The sequence below is a fragment of the Capsicum annuum genome, chromosome 3, assembly GCF_002878395.1.
Source record: "Capsicum annuum cultivar UCD-10X-F1 chromosome 3, UCD10Xv1.1, whole genome shotgun sequence".
NCBI classification, from domain to species: domain Eukaryota; kingdom Viridiplantae; phylum Streptophyta; class Magnoliopsida; order Solanales; family Solanaceae; genus Capsicum; species Capsicum annuum.
The window spans coordinates 236,769,250-236,788,042 of record NC_061113.1 but is presented as its reverse complement, the minus strand read 5'-3'; the positions used below and the strand labels follow the sequence as shown (position 1 = coordinate 236,788,042).

The 18,793-nt window shown below is 33.5% G+C and overlaps 1 protein-coding gene across 1 annotated transcript; it reads left to right on the top strand.

The window, feature by feature from the left end:
- Positions 1-13,298: 13,298 nt before the first annotated feature.
- LOC107856009 (bidirectional sugar transporter SWEET12) lies at positions 13,299-15,260 on the top strand. The gene is made up of 6 exons (XM_016701008.2): positions 13,299-13,476; positions 13,810-13,846; positions 13,941-14,151; positions 14,245-14,406; positions 14,509-14,628; positions 14,729-15,260. Exons 1-6 carry the CDS (start codon positions 13,431-13,433, stop codon positions 15,053-15,055), a joined length of 903 nt encoding a protein of 300 aa, XP_016556494.2. The 5' UTR covers positions 13,299-13,430; the 3' UTR covers positions 15,056-15,260.
- Positions 15,261-18,793: the final 3,533 nt, after the last annotated feature.

Below are 18,793 nucleotides of genomic sequence, written 5' to 3'. Positions count from 1 at the left end.
TGTGTTAATCATCAGTAGAGACATTTCTAACATAAATGCAACAAAACAAATGCTCGAGAGAAAGTTTGATATGAAAGACCTTGGAGTTGCAGATGTGATCTTAGGTATAAGAATCGATCGAACTCCACAAGGGTTGGCATTGTCACAGTCTCATTATATCGAAAAAGTACTTGACAAGTTCAAGTATATGAAATTCGATATTGCCAAGACTCCATTGGATGTGAACTTTGCACTTTAAAAGAATGAAGGTGAAAGTGACTCACAATTGGAGTACGCAGGAGTATTGGGATGTTTAATGATATAATGAACTGTACACGACTAGTCATAGCCTGTACTATTAGTAAATTGAATCGGTACACGAGTAATCCCAACGAAACTTATTAGATGGCACTGAAAAGAGTTTTGGGGTATCTTAAATACACTCAAAACTATGCTTTGCATTATTATAAATATCATGCGGTAATTGAATGATATAGTGATGCAAATTGGATCACCCGATCGAACGAAGTAAAAACCACAAGTAGATATGTATTTACTATTAGTGGAGGAGCAGTTTCTTGGAAATCATCCAAACAAACTTGTATCGCTCGCTCTACAATGGAATCTGAATTTATCGCATTAGATAACGCCGGTGAAAAAGCAGAATGGCTCCAAAATTTCTTGAAAGATATTCCGTATTGGCCCAAGCCAGTGGCACCAGTATGTATACACTGTGATAGCCAAGGGGCAATAGGTAAGGTAGAAAGCATGATGTACAACGGTAAATCTTGTCACATATGACGGAGACATAATACCATTAGGGAACTTCTCTCTAGTGGAATTATAACTATTGACTATGTAAAGTCAAAGGATAATGTGTCGGATCCACTTACAAAAGGCCTATCTAGAGAAGGAGTGAAAAGAGCATCCAAGGGAATGGGTTTAAGGCCTAGGACTAATTAGCATGGCGGTAACTCTACCTAGCAGACTGGAATCCCAAAATCTAGGTTCAAGGAGATCAAACAAAGTTGTGTCTGACAGGTTCAACATTGTCAAATATCCAACCCATTCTCATGATGTAGACAATGTTTAGTAAACAAGGATAAGACTTCAGGTGAAAAGTCTTTTAATAATTATCTAAATTTGGCAGATTTGACCAAATAGTTTAATCTACAGGACTGAACGTTTAGAAATCACCTATGTGAGGGTGAAGTGGAAGCCGCTTCAAGTAGAATGTTAGTAAAGGCCTATTCTCTAAGCTCTCATGAAACCGAGATGTGTTCATGGCTAAAAAGAACAAAATCATGAGAACCATAAATGTTAAAAGGCTGGTTGTGTGACATGTATTGTCTAGGTGTACAATAAAGTTCGACAGTTCAAAGATATCAAATCTACCGATTGACCGAGTGTATTCGATGCATGTTCACTACGGAAAGTTCAAAGAAAAACCCACTTATCCAGATGTAATCAGTCTTTGCTTGATGATCACATACTTGTCCGTAAAACTTTTACAAATAATAGTCATTCCCATTCATGTGGGGAATTGTTAGGTTCATAGTAGATGAAAGAAGTGTGAATGGAAAAATGGAGAGTAAAAGAGTGGGGGAAGGAGACACTAAAAATGGAAAATGTACTCCTAAATTGGCAAGTTTACTCTTTCTCCCACATTGGTGGAAGAACAGAACTTGAGAGTGTTTATATTGAAAAACACTAACTCCACATGGATAGCGAGGCAAGAACTAGATGATGCCTCGCGCCGTCGTCGTCGTCGCTTGCTCAGCTTCGGCTTCGGCTTTTGGATTTGGATTTGTCAATCGATCGATGAGATCTATCTTTTTGGACAAACTTTATTTGAATTTCAAAAAATGCCAAAGGGAATAACACAGTAAATATTTTTTCTGTGTTCGATACTTCATTTATATGCATTTTGGTGATGTTTTTCTGAATTGATGTGTTGTTTCAGTGAACATTGAACAGATGCACTGTTACAGTAAACAGATGCAATGTTACAGTAACAGATGCACTGTTCCAGTGAACTGGTGCACTGTTTCATGAAATGGTGTAATGTTTCAGCAAAAATACTGCACTGTTTTCGGGAAAAACAGCCATGCAATTTTAGAATAGTCACACCTCTAAGTTGAACCAATGCCACCTTTTCGAACAGGCATGTTATGGCTATAAAAACCTGCCTTCTTCCACAGGTTTGATGCAATGAAATTTTCAGAATAAAAACTCTCTTCTTTTCTTTACAAATATTCTGTGTGATCAATCAAAGCGTTCTGTGCGTTCGAAGAATCCGCCTATTTGAGGTACCACTATAGTCGGATTGAAGACCATTTTATCCTGGGAAGAAAAATTCCACAACCTCGGGTATAGTGAGGGAAATTATTTCCTTAAGGAAATTCCGTGAATTCGGACGACTTGGCCTTTTCAATTTCTGTTTCATCTTATTTTTCCTGAAAAATAAATACACCTCTTGGAAAGGTCATTTTGATCTTGTGTTGAGGGTATTTGATACTTCATTGTGTTCTTGTTCATACTTGAACTTTAGTTGAAGTTGTTGTTGTAATATACAGATTCTGCATACCCGATCATATTGTGGGAAATAACAGAAAGTAATGGAATATAATTGCCACAATATGTTTGGTCAAGTCAATATTCAAGGTCCAAATGCTACAACTACTCCTTATAGCACTGTAGTACAATAGTATTTTAAAATTTGCTAAACGTCAGCCAATGTTTTAAAAGGCAAAATTTAAAGGTTAAATATCCTTTGTTTCCTTATATTATGTGAATTATTATTAAAGTTGGCCCTCTAGTTAGGCCTCTTAATCAGGCCAAGAAAAGCGTAATTCGCTCTACATAAATGACTTTTATAGTTAGGCCTAGATATATATATACGCCTTTCCCGTTTTAATTTGTTTGTTTGATTTTGACCTGACATGAATTTTAAAAAAGTAAAGAGTACTTATCAATCTTATGGTCTTAACCTAAAGGTATATAAGATGTATCAAAATGTCCTTGATTTTATGATCTTAAACAAGTTATGTGGAAAGTTTATACTAAAATAGAAGGTTTTTCTGCCACAAACCGATGAAAGATTTCATACTCATTTTCCACCAAACCGGCTAGTTCACAAGGAAAATGCAACAAATTCTCATTGAAACATTAGAAAATTCTCTAATTTTTTTTCTTTTTTTATTGCTTCAATAAAAATATCTATGAAAATAGCCACCAAATATATTTTAGTGAGAAATAATTTCAACGGAAAATATTAATTTTTTTAGTGGTTAGAATTAAGAGTTGCAGAAAAAGGAAATTGATAATATATTTTTTTAAATGAAAAAAAAAAAGAAGTAAGAAAAACAAACGAAGCGGAGTGACTACTTTTAAATTGTTTTAAGTGTTTACAGCATTCTCTTTTTTTTGGAGATTCGAATAAAGAGGCTCTTTTCTGACAAGCTCATATGATTTATTTGTTGTAAACACTTTAAGAGATTTGGTTCTGTCCTCCTAATTCTATCAAACTCTTTGATGATTTACAATTCTTTCACATGGTGGGGATTTGACTGTTCATTGGAAAAAAGAAAAAAGAAAGGATGCAATTATATTTTATATTTCATGCATTGTAAAAAAAAAAAAAAAAAAGAGTTCATTAAAGGTGAATTTGGTAGGCAGGAAAAACATTTTTCCAAAAATATTTTCTTAGTTTTTTATATTTGGTTGGACAAATTTTTTTAAAAATATTTATTCTATAAAATATTTAAAAAAAAATAAGAAAAATGACTTTCTTAATGAAAGTACGAAAAAAAAGTTTTAACAAGTGACTTACTATGTTTATCGTATCCTCTCACCCTCCAACTGCCCCAAACCCTACCCGGCCCTGATCGTCACCCCGCAACCTCCGAAGATCCAACGACCCAACCTCACCCCCTCCCACCTCTAGACTTTTTTTGGTTCGAGCCTGAGTATGGAGAAAATCCTATTAGGAGTGCTATCCTCAGAATGGGTCCTGCAGTGCGCGTTCGAATTAGTCGAAACTCCAATACGGGTATCGAATACCGGGTGAAAAATAAAAAATAAAAAATAAAAAATGCTCATGAGATGTCTTTTTCTTTTTTTTTACTTATCAAATGCTAAAAAATAAGTAAGAAATCTACTTGTTTTCTAAGAAAACATTTTCCATGAAAAGTATTTTCTTCATACCAAACACACCATAAATTTTGAATTAAAAAAATATTCATTAATTTACCTTACTCCCTCAATAGGCACAAGCGATATTTTCTTATCGATCAAGATACTATTTTCTTTTTTATGCGTTGGTCGTGGGTGTTATTAATAATTCTTATGTCATTGATATATTTTATATTTTGTATTTCTCAATTTAGTTAGAAATTTTATTATTATGGTAAATTTTTCAACAATTTGTTTTATCTTTATCTAAAGGTTCAAGGGGCATATATACATTCTATGTCTCTAGCGCATTAATTTTTTTTTAAAATTTAATATAGGAAATTTCTCTAGACTTTAACTAGAGAAAACGATGCATCCTTTGCGTGGTGTATATGTTGGAAGAAGATGGGAAGGACCATTAATTCATAACATAAAGTATTGCTGCCTTTGTATCAATTTACCTTGTAAACTTTTCATTTTAGTCCGCCTTAAAATGAATGTTTTCTTTTTAAAATTGAAAATAGTTTAATTTTAAAATTTAATTTTACTCTTATTGAAACGATTTAAAGAATATTTTAAATCAAAAAAATATATAAAAAAAAATTTTTTAAAAACTTTATGTCAAATCCGAAAAATATCACACAAATTGAGTCAGAAAGACAAAGAGAGTAAAATTTTAGTCCTCCACGCATTCTGGAGGACTTGACAGTGCATCTTTGGATCTCAATCTCTCAATTTTTTAAGATGTTACTTTATAATAATTGATGAGACCCTTTTCAGTCATAATAATGTCTCTTTACATTTGCATGATCTTTTTTCTTATTTTATCTCTGTCTCAATTTATATCATACTGATTGAAGTTTGAGATTTAAACTTTTAATGTAAATAAAAAATATTATATTAGAAGACAGAAGTATTAATCACCCTCTCAGTTTATGTGATACTATGGATTTGGAAAATTGCGACAGGAGAAAGAAACTCGATTTTTCAAATCAGAATAGTGGCACATAAACTGTGAGGATGATTAATACTTTTTGCATGAATTCGAATCAAGCCAGACATGTGTACATATGTATGGTATTATTTTAGTAGTAAGATTAAATCAAGATCGTTAGAAGTGGCAGCACCTTTATGGTAAAATATACAAACATTTTTTTATAATATTAGGTCAGCAGTGATATAGCATGCAACACGTTCCACAAAAATATGCACAAATATAATTAAAGAGGAGAAGATGATTTTAAAAATAAAACATCATGGTTACAATCACTGTTAAAAGCATGATAATTCACGAGATACATATGGTGGCTCTTGAATTTGGGAGAATAGTATCCACAGAACCTTAAAGTTTAGACAGTTGCTTATTCAACTTTGACAACTATTTTTTAAATTCTATTCTAGGAGAAGAAAATGAATTTCATGCAAGAAATGAAAAAGAGAAGGTTAGCTAATACTTTGATTTAAAAAAAGAGATCCTTTCTGGTACAATTGAAGGAAGCGAGGTTGAGATGGTTCGATCATGTGATGAGGAGGAGCATGGATGTCCCAGTGCGGAGGTGTGAGAGGTTGGCTAGCGATGGTCGCAAGCGAGGTAGAGGTAGACCGAAGAAATATTGAGGGGAGGTGATTGGACATGATATGGAGCAGCTCCAGCTTACCGAAGACATGACCTTGGATAGAAAGTTGTGGAGGAGACGGATTAGGGTCTAATTTCTATTGTATCTTGTTCTTTTCCTATTCCTACTATCACTATTCCTTATCTTAGAATGTTTTATTTTGAGCCGGGGGTCTATCGGAAACAACCTCTCTATCGCACATTTGAGGTAGTGGTATGAATTGCGTACACTTACTCTCCCCAGACCCCGCTTGGTGGAAATATACTGGGTACGTTGTTGTTGTCTTTATGGAACAATTACATAATTGATCGTTTGGCCAAAAAGTAAATCACTTGTTTATAATAGTCAAAAAATATTAGGTGATTCTTTCCATAACTTTTATTCTTCGTGAACAGAGTTATTTGGTATTTATAATTTGGCAAAATTCAGAAATAGCATATTTATCCCCTTAATTATGAGTTTCATAGCAATAGTTTCATAATCACATTATATAGCAAGTTGTATTTTATATTTTTGCAAACTGTTGCTAAAAAAAATACAAATACATATGATTTTTACTGTCCTTATGATCGATATGCTACTTTATATATTTTTTCCTTTATATGGGCATTAGTAGGAGATGACAGATATTATGTCACCAAGACCAAAAATAATTCCCAGTCACCAATTAACCTAATTATCTTCTTCACCACAGCTCCACCTCTCCTCTATCCTTCACTATTTTTCTCAATTCCTTTTCAGTTGTAGCTTCAACAATTTCACTCACCATCTCTACTTTCCTCTTAATCATCACTAAATCATTCACTATATACACTTCTTATACACTTTATCGTTCTCGTTGTCATCGAATATGACATATATATCTATTGTATATTCAGTGTATACTCTCTGAATATGCACTACAATAATTATACATTTGACACTAAAGATACTGTCGTCACTCCATTCATCACTAAACACACGATGCTTCAACCTCAATACTCACCAATAAACACCATTAAAATCATTAACACCACCGTACAATATTATATATGTACACACACACATCGGTTTATATACACACGCACACCATATAAACCGTGTACATACAAATTATACAGTTTACAAATACTGCATATATACTACATAAACAATGTATACATACATACATAGTTGATATATAATATATAGTATATATACAAATTTCACACACACATGTATATATATAAAAACTTTAATACACTATTACAATTAATATCCACTTCAAAATAATATTATTTGCATGCATTGTTAGAAACTCAAAATAAGAGGAAGAGGAAGTGGAGAGGAGGAGGAGGATTAAGAGTAAGAAGAAGAGGGACATTCCTATAAAAATCTCATAATTATTGTTCCTGTTGATCTAAAGAGTTTGCATGAATGTTCAATTTTTACACGTATCAGTTGAAGCCAAAATCCTTGCACAGAAAAATGTGTTACGCTAAACATGTCATAAGCATTTACATATTTAGAAAATTAATTATATTGGATCCATTTCATTTCATAGTAGTACACTTATTTACAGACAAATGACACCCCACTAGGACAAGATAAGTGTAACATAAAGCAATTGCAGAGCTAAGCATATCGTAAATTCATCAGCCATTGTAGCAATTTGATCTTCTCATCAATAGGTGCACCAACTCTATTATTGATGCCAATCCAAGGCTTTATTGATTGGTCCCTCTTCCATATTTTTTGGTTGCTAATTTGGATTCATATTGTACAGACAATAAAAGAGAATCAAGCACATTTAAAAATAAAGCATACATGATTTGTAACCTTTCTTTTGCTACTAAGGATTGGGGGATGACATAATAAAAAAGTGTCCTGGGACCCTTCAATTTTTATGATATTGCCATAGCACTTTCATTAAATATATATGTTAGAGTTTGTGATCCGAATTTTACTAATTCGGTCCTGAAAAGTTTGCGGTGCGACTCATGTTTGAAATTTTTTTGGGGGTCTGTGGTGGTAGCGTAGGGAACGGTGCGGCCCTAAATTTTGTTGATCTATCCCTAAAAGGTTCACGGTGTGGCAAATATGGAGTGAATGTTGAATTTGTTAGTGGCAAAATAACAAACTGTTAAACCAATTAGTTGAGAGTCAAGAGAGGAGTCAGTTGGAGTTAGTTGTAACAGCTGTCATACCAGCTGTCAATGAGCTGTAATTTTAGAGGCATAGCACGCATAGAATAAGGGAGACAAATCTATAAATAGAACTTGTACTGCATAGAATCGGCTAGGCAAAACAAAATAAAAATATCTTCGCTTATTTTCAATTCTTTCTGCACATTACTTTGCTTTAGCTGTAGTTCTTCAATGGAAGCTTAGATTTGCTTCATTATACTCAGAAAATTGACATGGTATCAGAGCCACGATCTTGTAGAACAAATACACAGCAATAATCGCATAACTTGGAGAAGAAATTAGGCTCGAAAACAAAGGAACCATACCAAAAAATGAGGTATCAGCTCTCGATCATAATCATCCACTTCATCTTCAACCTTCTGGCATAGTCATTGTTCCAATCAAGCTCACAGGGCCGAAAAATTATGCCCTGTGGAGCAAATCAATGAAACTGGCCCTGAGAGGAAAAGAAAAATTGGGTTTGTTGAAGGAACGTGTGTTAAAAGCAGTTATAAAGGTGCTCTGGCGGAACAGTGGGAGAAATGTGATACTATTGTGCTTTTATGGATTGGAAGTACAGTTGCAACTGAGTTGATACCAGGAACTGTTTATGCATCAAGCGCCAAAATAACTTGGTTAGATTTCAAGGAAAGGTTTGATCGAACCAATTTGACCAGAATTTATCACTTATGGACTGAAATTACTACACTTCGACAAGGAACAGATACAGTGACTGCTTCTTATTCCAGAATGAAGGACTTGTGGAATGAAGTTGATGTAATGGTTCCTTTACCAGGTTGCGACTGTGGGGAATCAGCTCCTTATGTGGAACACTTGAAGTCACAACGATTATTATAATTTTTTATGGGGTTAAATGAGAGCTATGGAAATATTAGAAGTAACATTCTCTTGAGAAAACCTGTGATATCTGTAAATGAGGCATATGTCGTGGAAATACAAGAGAAAAGTCAGAGAACCCTAGGTGTGGTGGATAATAATAGAGATCCATGGACTATGTTTGCAGAAAGAGGACATAGAGTCAAGTACAAAAACCCGGAGAAAAGCAAGGAGAGTCTTGTGTCCACTGTGGCTATAAAAATCATTTGTCTATTGACTGCTATAGAATAGTAGGGTATTCTGCTGATTTCAAGAGTAAGAAAAAGGTTACTCAGTCAGGTTACTTCAAAGCAAAAGCCAATTCCATCATTATAAGAACTACACCAAATGCTTTTGAAAGGGGACAACATTCAGGTGGACACATCAAAGGAAACACTAAGGGACAATAAATGACTGGAAATGCAAGCATAGAAAATTATTTCACTAAAGGGAATAACACAGGAGATTTTCATTTTATAGAGAAACTGTACAAACAGCTGGTGAATATTGCTGATCAAGCATCAGGTTCTAATTGTTCATCAAACACGGAAGGTATGAGTTCCCTTTTGTCCAAAGCATATAAGTGGATTATAGATTCAGGTGCCACACATCATATCACGCCTTTTAGAAAACTCTTAAGTGCTCTTAAGAGTTTAACAAATCAGTCCAATAACAAGGTACAAGTACCAACAGAAGGAAGATGTGAGGTTGAAAATACTGGTGGTGTGAGCATTCTAGAAGGACAAAAGTTGCAGGATGTACTACATGTTCCAGATTTTAAATTTAATCTTTTATCAGTTGCCAATATAACTAAGGAACTTTGCTGCTCAGTTTCTTTTTTCCTTGATTTTTGTGTGTTCCAAGCTCTTTATACTGGCAAGCTTATGGGGATTGGTAGAGAAAGAGAAGGTTTGTATATACTAAAGGAAGAGCTGATGGGGTCAGTAGCTTCAGCAAGCAGAGTAGCAGACAATAATAAACTGTGGCATCACAGGCTGGGACACCCTTCTTTTGGAGAAATGCAACATATTCCAACTTCCACACACACTCTTGGCGATGAAATGCAACAAAATTGTGATGTATGTCCTATGGCTAAGCAACATAGATTGACGTTTCCCACCTGTAATAGCAAAACAAGTAATATTTTTAACTTAGTGTATATAGATGTTTGGGTTCTTACAAGAAGCCTACATATGATAAAAAGTATTACTTTGTTACTATTGTTGATGACTATAGTAGGTACACTTGGACTTGCCCACTCCAATCTAAATATGAAGTAATAGTCATTTTGACTGATTTTTTTGTGTTGGTTTTCAATCAATTTAAAACTACTGTGAAAACTATCAGAACAGACAATGGCACAGTGATTTTTTAACTCAAAGTATAGTGAGTTGTTTGTGAAACATGGAATTATCCATCAAAGCATTTGTGCATACACTCCACAACAAAATAGAGTAGTAGAGAGAAAACATAGACACATACTCGAGGTAGCAAGAGTTTTGAGATTTCAAAGTGCAATGCCTATCAGGTTTTTGGGTAAATATGTGAAAACTACTATATATTTGATCAATAAACTGCCTACACCTATCTTAGATGGGAAATCTCCATATGAGATATTGTTTGGGAAGGCTCCTTCACTAGATCATTTAAGGGTGTTTGGGTGTCTTTTCTATGCCAGCAGGCTGCCCAAATAGGATAAATTTGGTAGTAGATCCAGAAGAGCAGTGTTTCTTGGATACTTAGAGACTTAAAAAGGCTATCAACTCCTTGATCTAGATGATAACCTATTCTTTATTAGCAGGGATGTGGACTTTAGGGAATTTTCTTTTCCTTTTAAGGATGGCAAGGACCAACTGACCACTGACATGTTTATAATGGTGTCATCCCCACATTATAATGTTGAGGTCGCCTCACCTGATTTGGTATGTTCTCATCTTGATCCTAATTTTTCTTCTTCTAATCAGCCTGTTACAGGTGATTTTGTGTTTAGTGAGACATATATGGATGCTTTTAACCATGAACCAGAGGTTACCACAAGCATGCCTCCAGCTGAGTTACCAGTAGAAGTCGCGGTAGATGTAATACTAGTAGAGTATGCACTAACATTGCCAGAAGATAACTTTTCACATCTCCAACCAAGAAGACCACACAAGCCACCAATCTGGCTCACTGACTATGTTACTACCACCAATTGCCCTTTTTCCAACTCTAACTATGTGTCTTACTCTCATCTTTGTAGTTCTTACCAAGCTTTCTTGAGCTCTTTCTCTTAACCCACTGAACCAAAATCCTTTCAAGAAGCCTCTAAATATCCACAATGAATCTCAACTATGCAGGATGAAATTGGGGCGTTGGAGGCTAATCATACCTGGGATCTAGTTGATCTTCCTAGAGGTAAACATGTTATTGGTTCCAAATGGATCTATAAGATCAAACATAGGGCAAATGGTGAGGTGGACAAGTATAAGGCTAGGTTGGTAGCTAAGGGGTACACTCAACAAAAAGGGATGAACTATTATGAAACTTTTTCTCCAGTGGCCAAAATAGTCTCTGTTAGATCAGTTATTGCGGTTGCAGCAGCCAAGGATTAACCTTTATATCAAATGGATGTAAACAACACATTGTTGCAAGGTGATTTATATGAAGATGTGTACATGACTGTGCCACAATGATTTTAGAAGCAAGGAGAAAACAAAGTATGCAAATTGTTGAAGTCACTATATGGTTTAAAACAAGCTTCACAATAATGGAATATTAAATTGTCTACTGCCCTTATAGAAGAAGGCTACCCTCAAAGTCATTATGATCACTCTCTTTTCACAAAAAGAGATAGAATAGACATAGTGGTGATTCTCATCTATATTGAGGACTTGTTGATCACAGGTAGTTCACAACACATGATTGATACAAAAAAGCAAATGTTGCATAACATGTTTAAAGTAAAGGATCTGGGAGTGCTCAAGTACTTCTTGGGTACTGAAGTAATGAGATCCAACAAAGGGATAATTCTAAATCAAAGGAAGTACACATTAGAGTTGATTTCAGGAGTTGGCATGAGTGGTGCTCGACCAGCCTCAACACCAATGGAGATGAATGCAAAGCTTACTACAATCAAGGTGGTGGGAAAAAATGATGATCCCGCGTTATCAGATATTACTAGTTATCAAAGGCTAGTAGGAAAGATGATTTATTTGACAATCACAAGACCTGCCATCTATTTTGTAGTCCAAGTCTTATGCCAGTTTATGCAACACCCTAAAGAATCACATTGGGAAGCGGCCTTAAGGGTAGTAATATATGTGAAAAATGCACCGGGTCTGGGAATACTGTTGAAGCAAAACACAAACATGAACTTAGAAACCTTTTCGACTCAGACTGGGCATCATATCCGAACACAAGAAGATCAGTTTCCGGTTATGTAGTTCAAATGGGAGGTTCACTAATTTCTTGGAAATTTAAGAAACAACACACAGTAAGTCGCAGCTCAGCAGAGGCTGAATATAGAAGTATGACAGTTGTTGTATAGAAATGGTGCGGTTAGTTGGTATCTTGAAAGATTTAGGAGTGTCAGTTGCCAAACTAGTGACATTATGTTGTGACAACAAGGCTGCCATGCAGATAGCTGCAAATCCAATGTATCATGAGCGTACAAAACACATAGAAATTGATTGTCATTTTGTGATGGGAAAAATAAATGATGGATTGATCCGAACAAAATACTTGCAGACAAAAGCTCAGCTAGCAAACTTGTTCACAAAAGGACTTGGAGTTGCTCAACATCACTCTCTGTTGTCCAAGCTAAGAGTGCTATATGTGTTTCGTCCTCCCGCTTGAGGTGGACTGTTGAAATATGGAGTGAATGTTGAATGTGTTAGTGGCACAATAACAAACTGTTAAGCCAATTAGTTGAGAGTCAAGAGAGGAGTCAGTTAGAGTTAGTTGTAACAGTTGTCATACCAGTTGTCAATGAGCTGTAATTTTAGAGGCATAGCACGCATAGAATGAGGGAGACAGGTCTATAAATAGAACTTGTACTCCATAGAATCGGCTAGGCAAAACAAAATAAAAATATCCTTTCTTATTTTCAATTCTTTCTGCACATTTCTTTGCTGTAGCTGTAGTTCTTCAATGGAAGCTTAGATTTGCTTCATTATACTCAGAAAATTGACACCTTCAATTTTGTAGATAGATAGATGTATGTTTTGGGGCTTAAAATTTATTTGTACGCACGTAAATAATTTAGTAGGTATTTTTGGACGGTTTTAAATACGTCATTGAGACTTCCGTTTCCTCATTGTATTCCTCTATATTATAGTGATTTTCCTCCTCCTCTGCCCGTGGTTTTTCCCGTCAAGGATTTCAACGTAAATCTGTGTGTTCTTCTTGTTTTCTTTTGTTTGTGGTATTGCTTATTCTTGTCTTTCAATGACAATATATATTTTAAAAAAATAAACTTAAGTATCTTTCACTGTTGCACCCAAGCTACTTTTCCATCACCTGGCCAGTATAAATATGTGAATCAAACTCTCTTCATTTCACAGCCAAAGTAGAAAACTTTCTTGTCTTTTGCAACTCTAACATTGTGGGTTAGAAATAGTGCTAGCAAATTGCAATTCTTTGGCTAGATAAACAAAAGTGAGAAATGGCTGGTATTTCTGGTCACTGGGCTTTTGCTTTTGGTGTCCTTGGTAAATATACCTCTTTTCTCCTTCTTGCTTCTTCTTTGTTAAATATTCTTATTGAAATTCTTAATAATTTGTTTAGCTAATCTTCTACAATTATTTATTTGAGAATCATTTTTTACTCAGAAACGTCGTTTTTAAGAGAGATGGAATTCGTATTTTGACTGCAAACTCATTTTAGAAGTATTTTCTCTTAATATTTGATAAACATATTGCATGTGTTTGATCATTCTTTTCTAGATAAGTTTTATCTCTTCCCAAAATGTAGGAGTATTCAAAGTATTGCATGTGTTTAAACTCATCATTAATTAGCTTTTTTTTTTCTTTTGCAATTTGCAGGTAACATTGTCTCGTTCATTGTGTTCCTTTCTCCGATGTGAGTTTCCATGCATTAAACATTTCTTTTCATCGAAAAGCTTCGGTATCTTTGGCTTTTTATGTAACTAAACACTCTATTATCACACTTGCAGCCCAACATTCTATCGAATTTACAAGAAGAAATCAACAGAAGGGTATCAGTCAATTCCATATGTGATTGCTCTCTTTAGTTGCATGCTTTGGATGTACTATGCATTTTTGAAGACCAATGTCACCCTACTCATAACAATCAACTCTTTTGGTTTGTTCATCGAAACTATCTACGTTGGTGTCTACCTCTTCTACGCACCAAAGAAAGCCAAGGTAAACATTAAAACAAATCCTCTATTTTTCTCACTAGAGGATCAATAATCCCCTATATAAGTCTGACATATTTTTATATTTAATTTAATGCAGGTATACACAGTAAAGATGTTGCTTTTAACAGTGGTTGGTGGATTTGGTGCAATTATTCTGGTTACTCAATTTCTATTCAAAGGAGTTGTTCGTGGACAAATAGTTGGATGGATTTGCCTTGTTTTCTCCTTATGTGTATTTGTTGCACCCTTAGGCATTGTGGTAAGTTTTTAATTACATACGTACAATATTTAATTTTCTCATTCAATTTTTTTTCTTCAGTTCCATGCATGATTTGGTGCTAATATTTTTCATTTCATGCAGAGAAAAGTGATCAAAACAAAGAGTGTGGAGTACATGCCGTTACTCCTATCAGTATTTCTCACATTAAGTGCTGTTATGTGGTTTTTCTATGGTCTCCTACTAAAAGACATTAACATTGCTGTAAGTTATTTACTTACATTATTTGCATGTAACTTCTTCCATATTTAAATTATCTTATGGACATGTTCTAACGACATGTATAATTATGTTTTATTTATAGGCTCCAAATGTATTGGGATTCATATTTGGTATACTCCAAATTGTGCTGTATGCAATATACAGCAAAAAAGAGAGAGCCGTCCTAAAAGAACAGAAACTTCCAGAGATACAAAAGCCAGCAGTAATTGTGGAGGATGAGAACACAAATGCTAATAAGAAGCTTCCAGAACTCACACAAGAACAAATTATTGACATAGTGAAACTTGGTTTACTTGTTTGCGCAGATAAAGTACATGTTGCCACGTGTCCAAATGATACTAATTGTGGAGTTAAAGCCACTAATAATGTAGAAAACATACCCAAACTGCAAACTGTGGAAGCCAACTAAGATATATATTGCATAGAGTTAATTTCAATTAGTGGATTAATTAGGCATTAATCGCAGATTAACTGCCAGTCCTTTCCTTTTGAGTCAATTTCCTAGTCCTAGCTTTCTCTTGTAATGTACTCAAAAAGATAATATGGTTGTGAATTGTGACAGTTAGATTCTCCTTCATATATAGCAAAAAAAATACTAGTAAGTTTTTATCCAATCATTGTGTTAAAAAGTTCTATTGAGTGTTTTTTTTTTTTCATTACTATCGGTTTACGGCTATAAATTTTATTTTTAATCAAACATATCGAATTTCAGAGAACTTTTAATGATTGACACTAAGGAGGCTGACAGGGTGAGTCAAGGATAAGCCTAGTAAAACGTTTGATTTAGGCCCCCAAAATTTTGATGCCCAAAAATTTAATACGAATTTTATGATTTTAAATTCACTTAAAATAATATTAAAGATTGTAAAATATAAAGATAAAAAATTTAAGTTAAATAAAAAGGAAAGAATAACTATCTATATTTTATTAAAAATATTTTAAAACTTTTTATCAAATCATCATAGTAATAAATAAAGTTTTCACAATAATCTTCAAGGTAATACATTGCAAACAAATGACTAACATCTTATTAGTTAAAATTAGTCCTTTTTATAAATAATAAAATTACTATGTGAAGTTGAACGCTTAATGTCTTCTAAGAATACTACACTAAAAAAAGTAGTACATAAGAATAAAAAAATAACTCAAAATTATTGATGATATTTTTGTTATGTGCATATATTTAAGGTTTCATATTAAAATTTGGCTTTAGGCCATTAATTTTATTGAGATAACCTTGAGTGCGGATAAACTAGTCCATGAGAATAGATTAAGTGGGTTAAAGAGTGCGGGTGTGAGGCAGAGTGTTTTAAATAGTTCGGAGCGATGCGTAAATCGAGGTGATAGGACATAAGTCTCATGAATCTTTAAATTCTTAATTAATAATATAATAAAATAGTATTACAAAGCAAAAATTATAAACAATTAAAAACATGATTAAACAAACTCATAGAAAATAAAATTTCTAATATAATTTTACAACTAAATAAAAAAATGTTATAATAGCTACTATAATATGCAAATCAACTTTAACATCTGAAATTGTAATAATAAAAAATTATATTTTTATAAAATATATTACTATCATACTATGCAATTTACATCCTAAAAAAATAAAGAATAAACTTTATTAGTACCCTCGCAATAATTTTGAGATAATAAAACATAATAATTTACTTACTATTCAATTCAAAGTGAATGACTATCAAGATTAAAATGAAGATTCAATATTTCATGATAGTTATTATTTCAAATAGCAATTATTTTGAGACGCGTATCAAATAATAAAATATAATAATTTTGAGAAGTATAATAATAATATGAAGATCAGTGATAAATGAAGATGTAAAATTTAGCTAATTATTAGGTATTTTTTAAAAAATGTTAAATGATATTCATCCTTACAGTGCTTTCGAATAGTAAATATGCAATACAACGACTTGTTATTTGAGTTATTCTTTATCTTCCTATTTAAACAGATGAAAGAGCTATTTAGCATCATTTATTTATGTAAAAAGGCTCAAATATGTCATCAAATTATTAGAAATGACTCATTTGTGTCATCCGTCATAAATTTGGCTCATATATTCCGCCGTCTTTGAAAGCGTAGCTCATCTATACCACTACTGTTACAGAAAAGTTCAATCATGCCATTATTTTGTAAGAGTGATTTTGCAAAACCGATTTTGCTATGTGGTCTCTTATTAGAGGTCCACGTCAAAATATTCAAATCAACAATTATTATTTAGTATCAAAATTAAAAATCGAATCCATTAAAATAAAATTCGATTCACACCGTTAAAATAAAAATTGAACTCATTAAAAATAAAAATTGAACTCACTAAAAATAAAAATCAAAATCATTAATTGTGTCGGATTTTATTTTAATGGGTTTGATTTTTTATTTTAATTTTAAGTAATATTGATTGATTTAGATTTGGTGGTGTGGACTTTTAATAAGAGTTCATGTAGCAAAAATAATTTTGCAAGACCGCCGTTCTAAAAATCATAGCACGAATGAACCTTTCCGTAACGACGTAGCACAGATGAGCCAAACGTTTAAAGGCGGTGGCATAGATGAGCGAAACTTATAATGGATGACATATATGAGTCATTTCTAATAGACCGATGACATATTTGAACCTTTTTCCTTTATTTATTATATATAGAATTATAAAAGTCAATAATACTAAGAGTAAATATATAATTACTCCCCTGGTGTTGGTCGAGATTTTCAAAAAGACACTTAAACTTTGAATTCGACCTATTACCCCACGATTCTTCTTTATTCCGTTGCAAATACACCATTTTGGACCTCTGCGTGTATACACACGCCACAGGCGCGTGAAAGGGCTCAAATTTAACTTTTTTGATCAATTAAAAGCTGCCACGTGTAAAAAAATTAATATATAATTTATATTTTTTAAAAAAGAAAAAAAGATATTTATTTATTTTTTAAAATTATTTCATAAACCCATCAATCCACCATTGTCTTCTTCCTCAACTTCTTCTTCAGCACCATAACTCAACAACAACATCAATTACAAAAACATCATCAATTATAACAAAAACAACATTATCATTACCATAATTATAAAAAGGAAAGATGATGTACAATCTCCATGTAAAAAGGAAAGCTGAAGAGAGAGGGAGATATTAGAAGTGAGTGGGGATGGGAGTAAGGGGTGGGGTGGGGTCATAAATAAAAAAAATGTAGCTTAAAGCTCCATTTAAATGGAGATTGTACAGGAGCTTTAAGCTCCATTTTAATGGAGCTAGATGCGGGGTGGAGAGAGGTTGCTGGACGCAGGGGGTGGGATAAGAGGGGGTGGGTGGCATGGGGTGGGGTGATAAATTAAATAAAAAGAAAAAATTTATTAAAAAATAAATAAAATATGAAATTAAATACATTTAACATGTGGCAGCACCTAATTGGTGCGTGTGTTCACTTTCTTTGTTGTGACTGAGATTCAGCGAAAAATGGTGTATTTGCAACGGATTAATTAATAATCGTGGGGTAATAGGTCGAATTCAAAGTTTCGGTATCTTTTTGAAAATCTCAGCCAACATCAGAGGTAATTATGTATTTACTCTAATATTAATTAAGGAATTGGTCCCATAGTTTGACTAAGATCTATTAGGCAAGCCCCGAGTGTTGGGCATTAGGCTTCCTTAGGAGGTACAATTAAGCGCTTAAGTTCTAAGCCTCACAGAACTAAGTCCCACTCCTATGCCTCGAAGCATTTTGCTAGTGTCTTGTTCCAGAACGAGACCCAAAACTACCTTTTAAAACACTAAAATTAATGACCGGTATTTGTTTACTTGATCCATTTTAACTTCCCCAATTTAGCTATTTAAAAGTTGAATTATATGGAGCTAATGTAATTCAGAATCAGATTGAATTATATGGAGCTAATGTAATTCAGAATCAGATTGATCTATAAGAAACTACTTATTAATTGTTTGATATGGCAGAGTTATATGGTAATACATCAAATTATATAATAGAAGAAAACATAATTTAGCTTTGTGTTGGATGGGTCATTTTGACCCAACTCATCTGATTATATTAAAGAGAGCCTCTAAAGAAGTTAATAACTCAACTCATTTTATCCCTCCCAAATTCAATTCGTGAGAAAGAATTCTT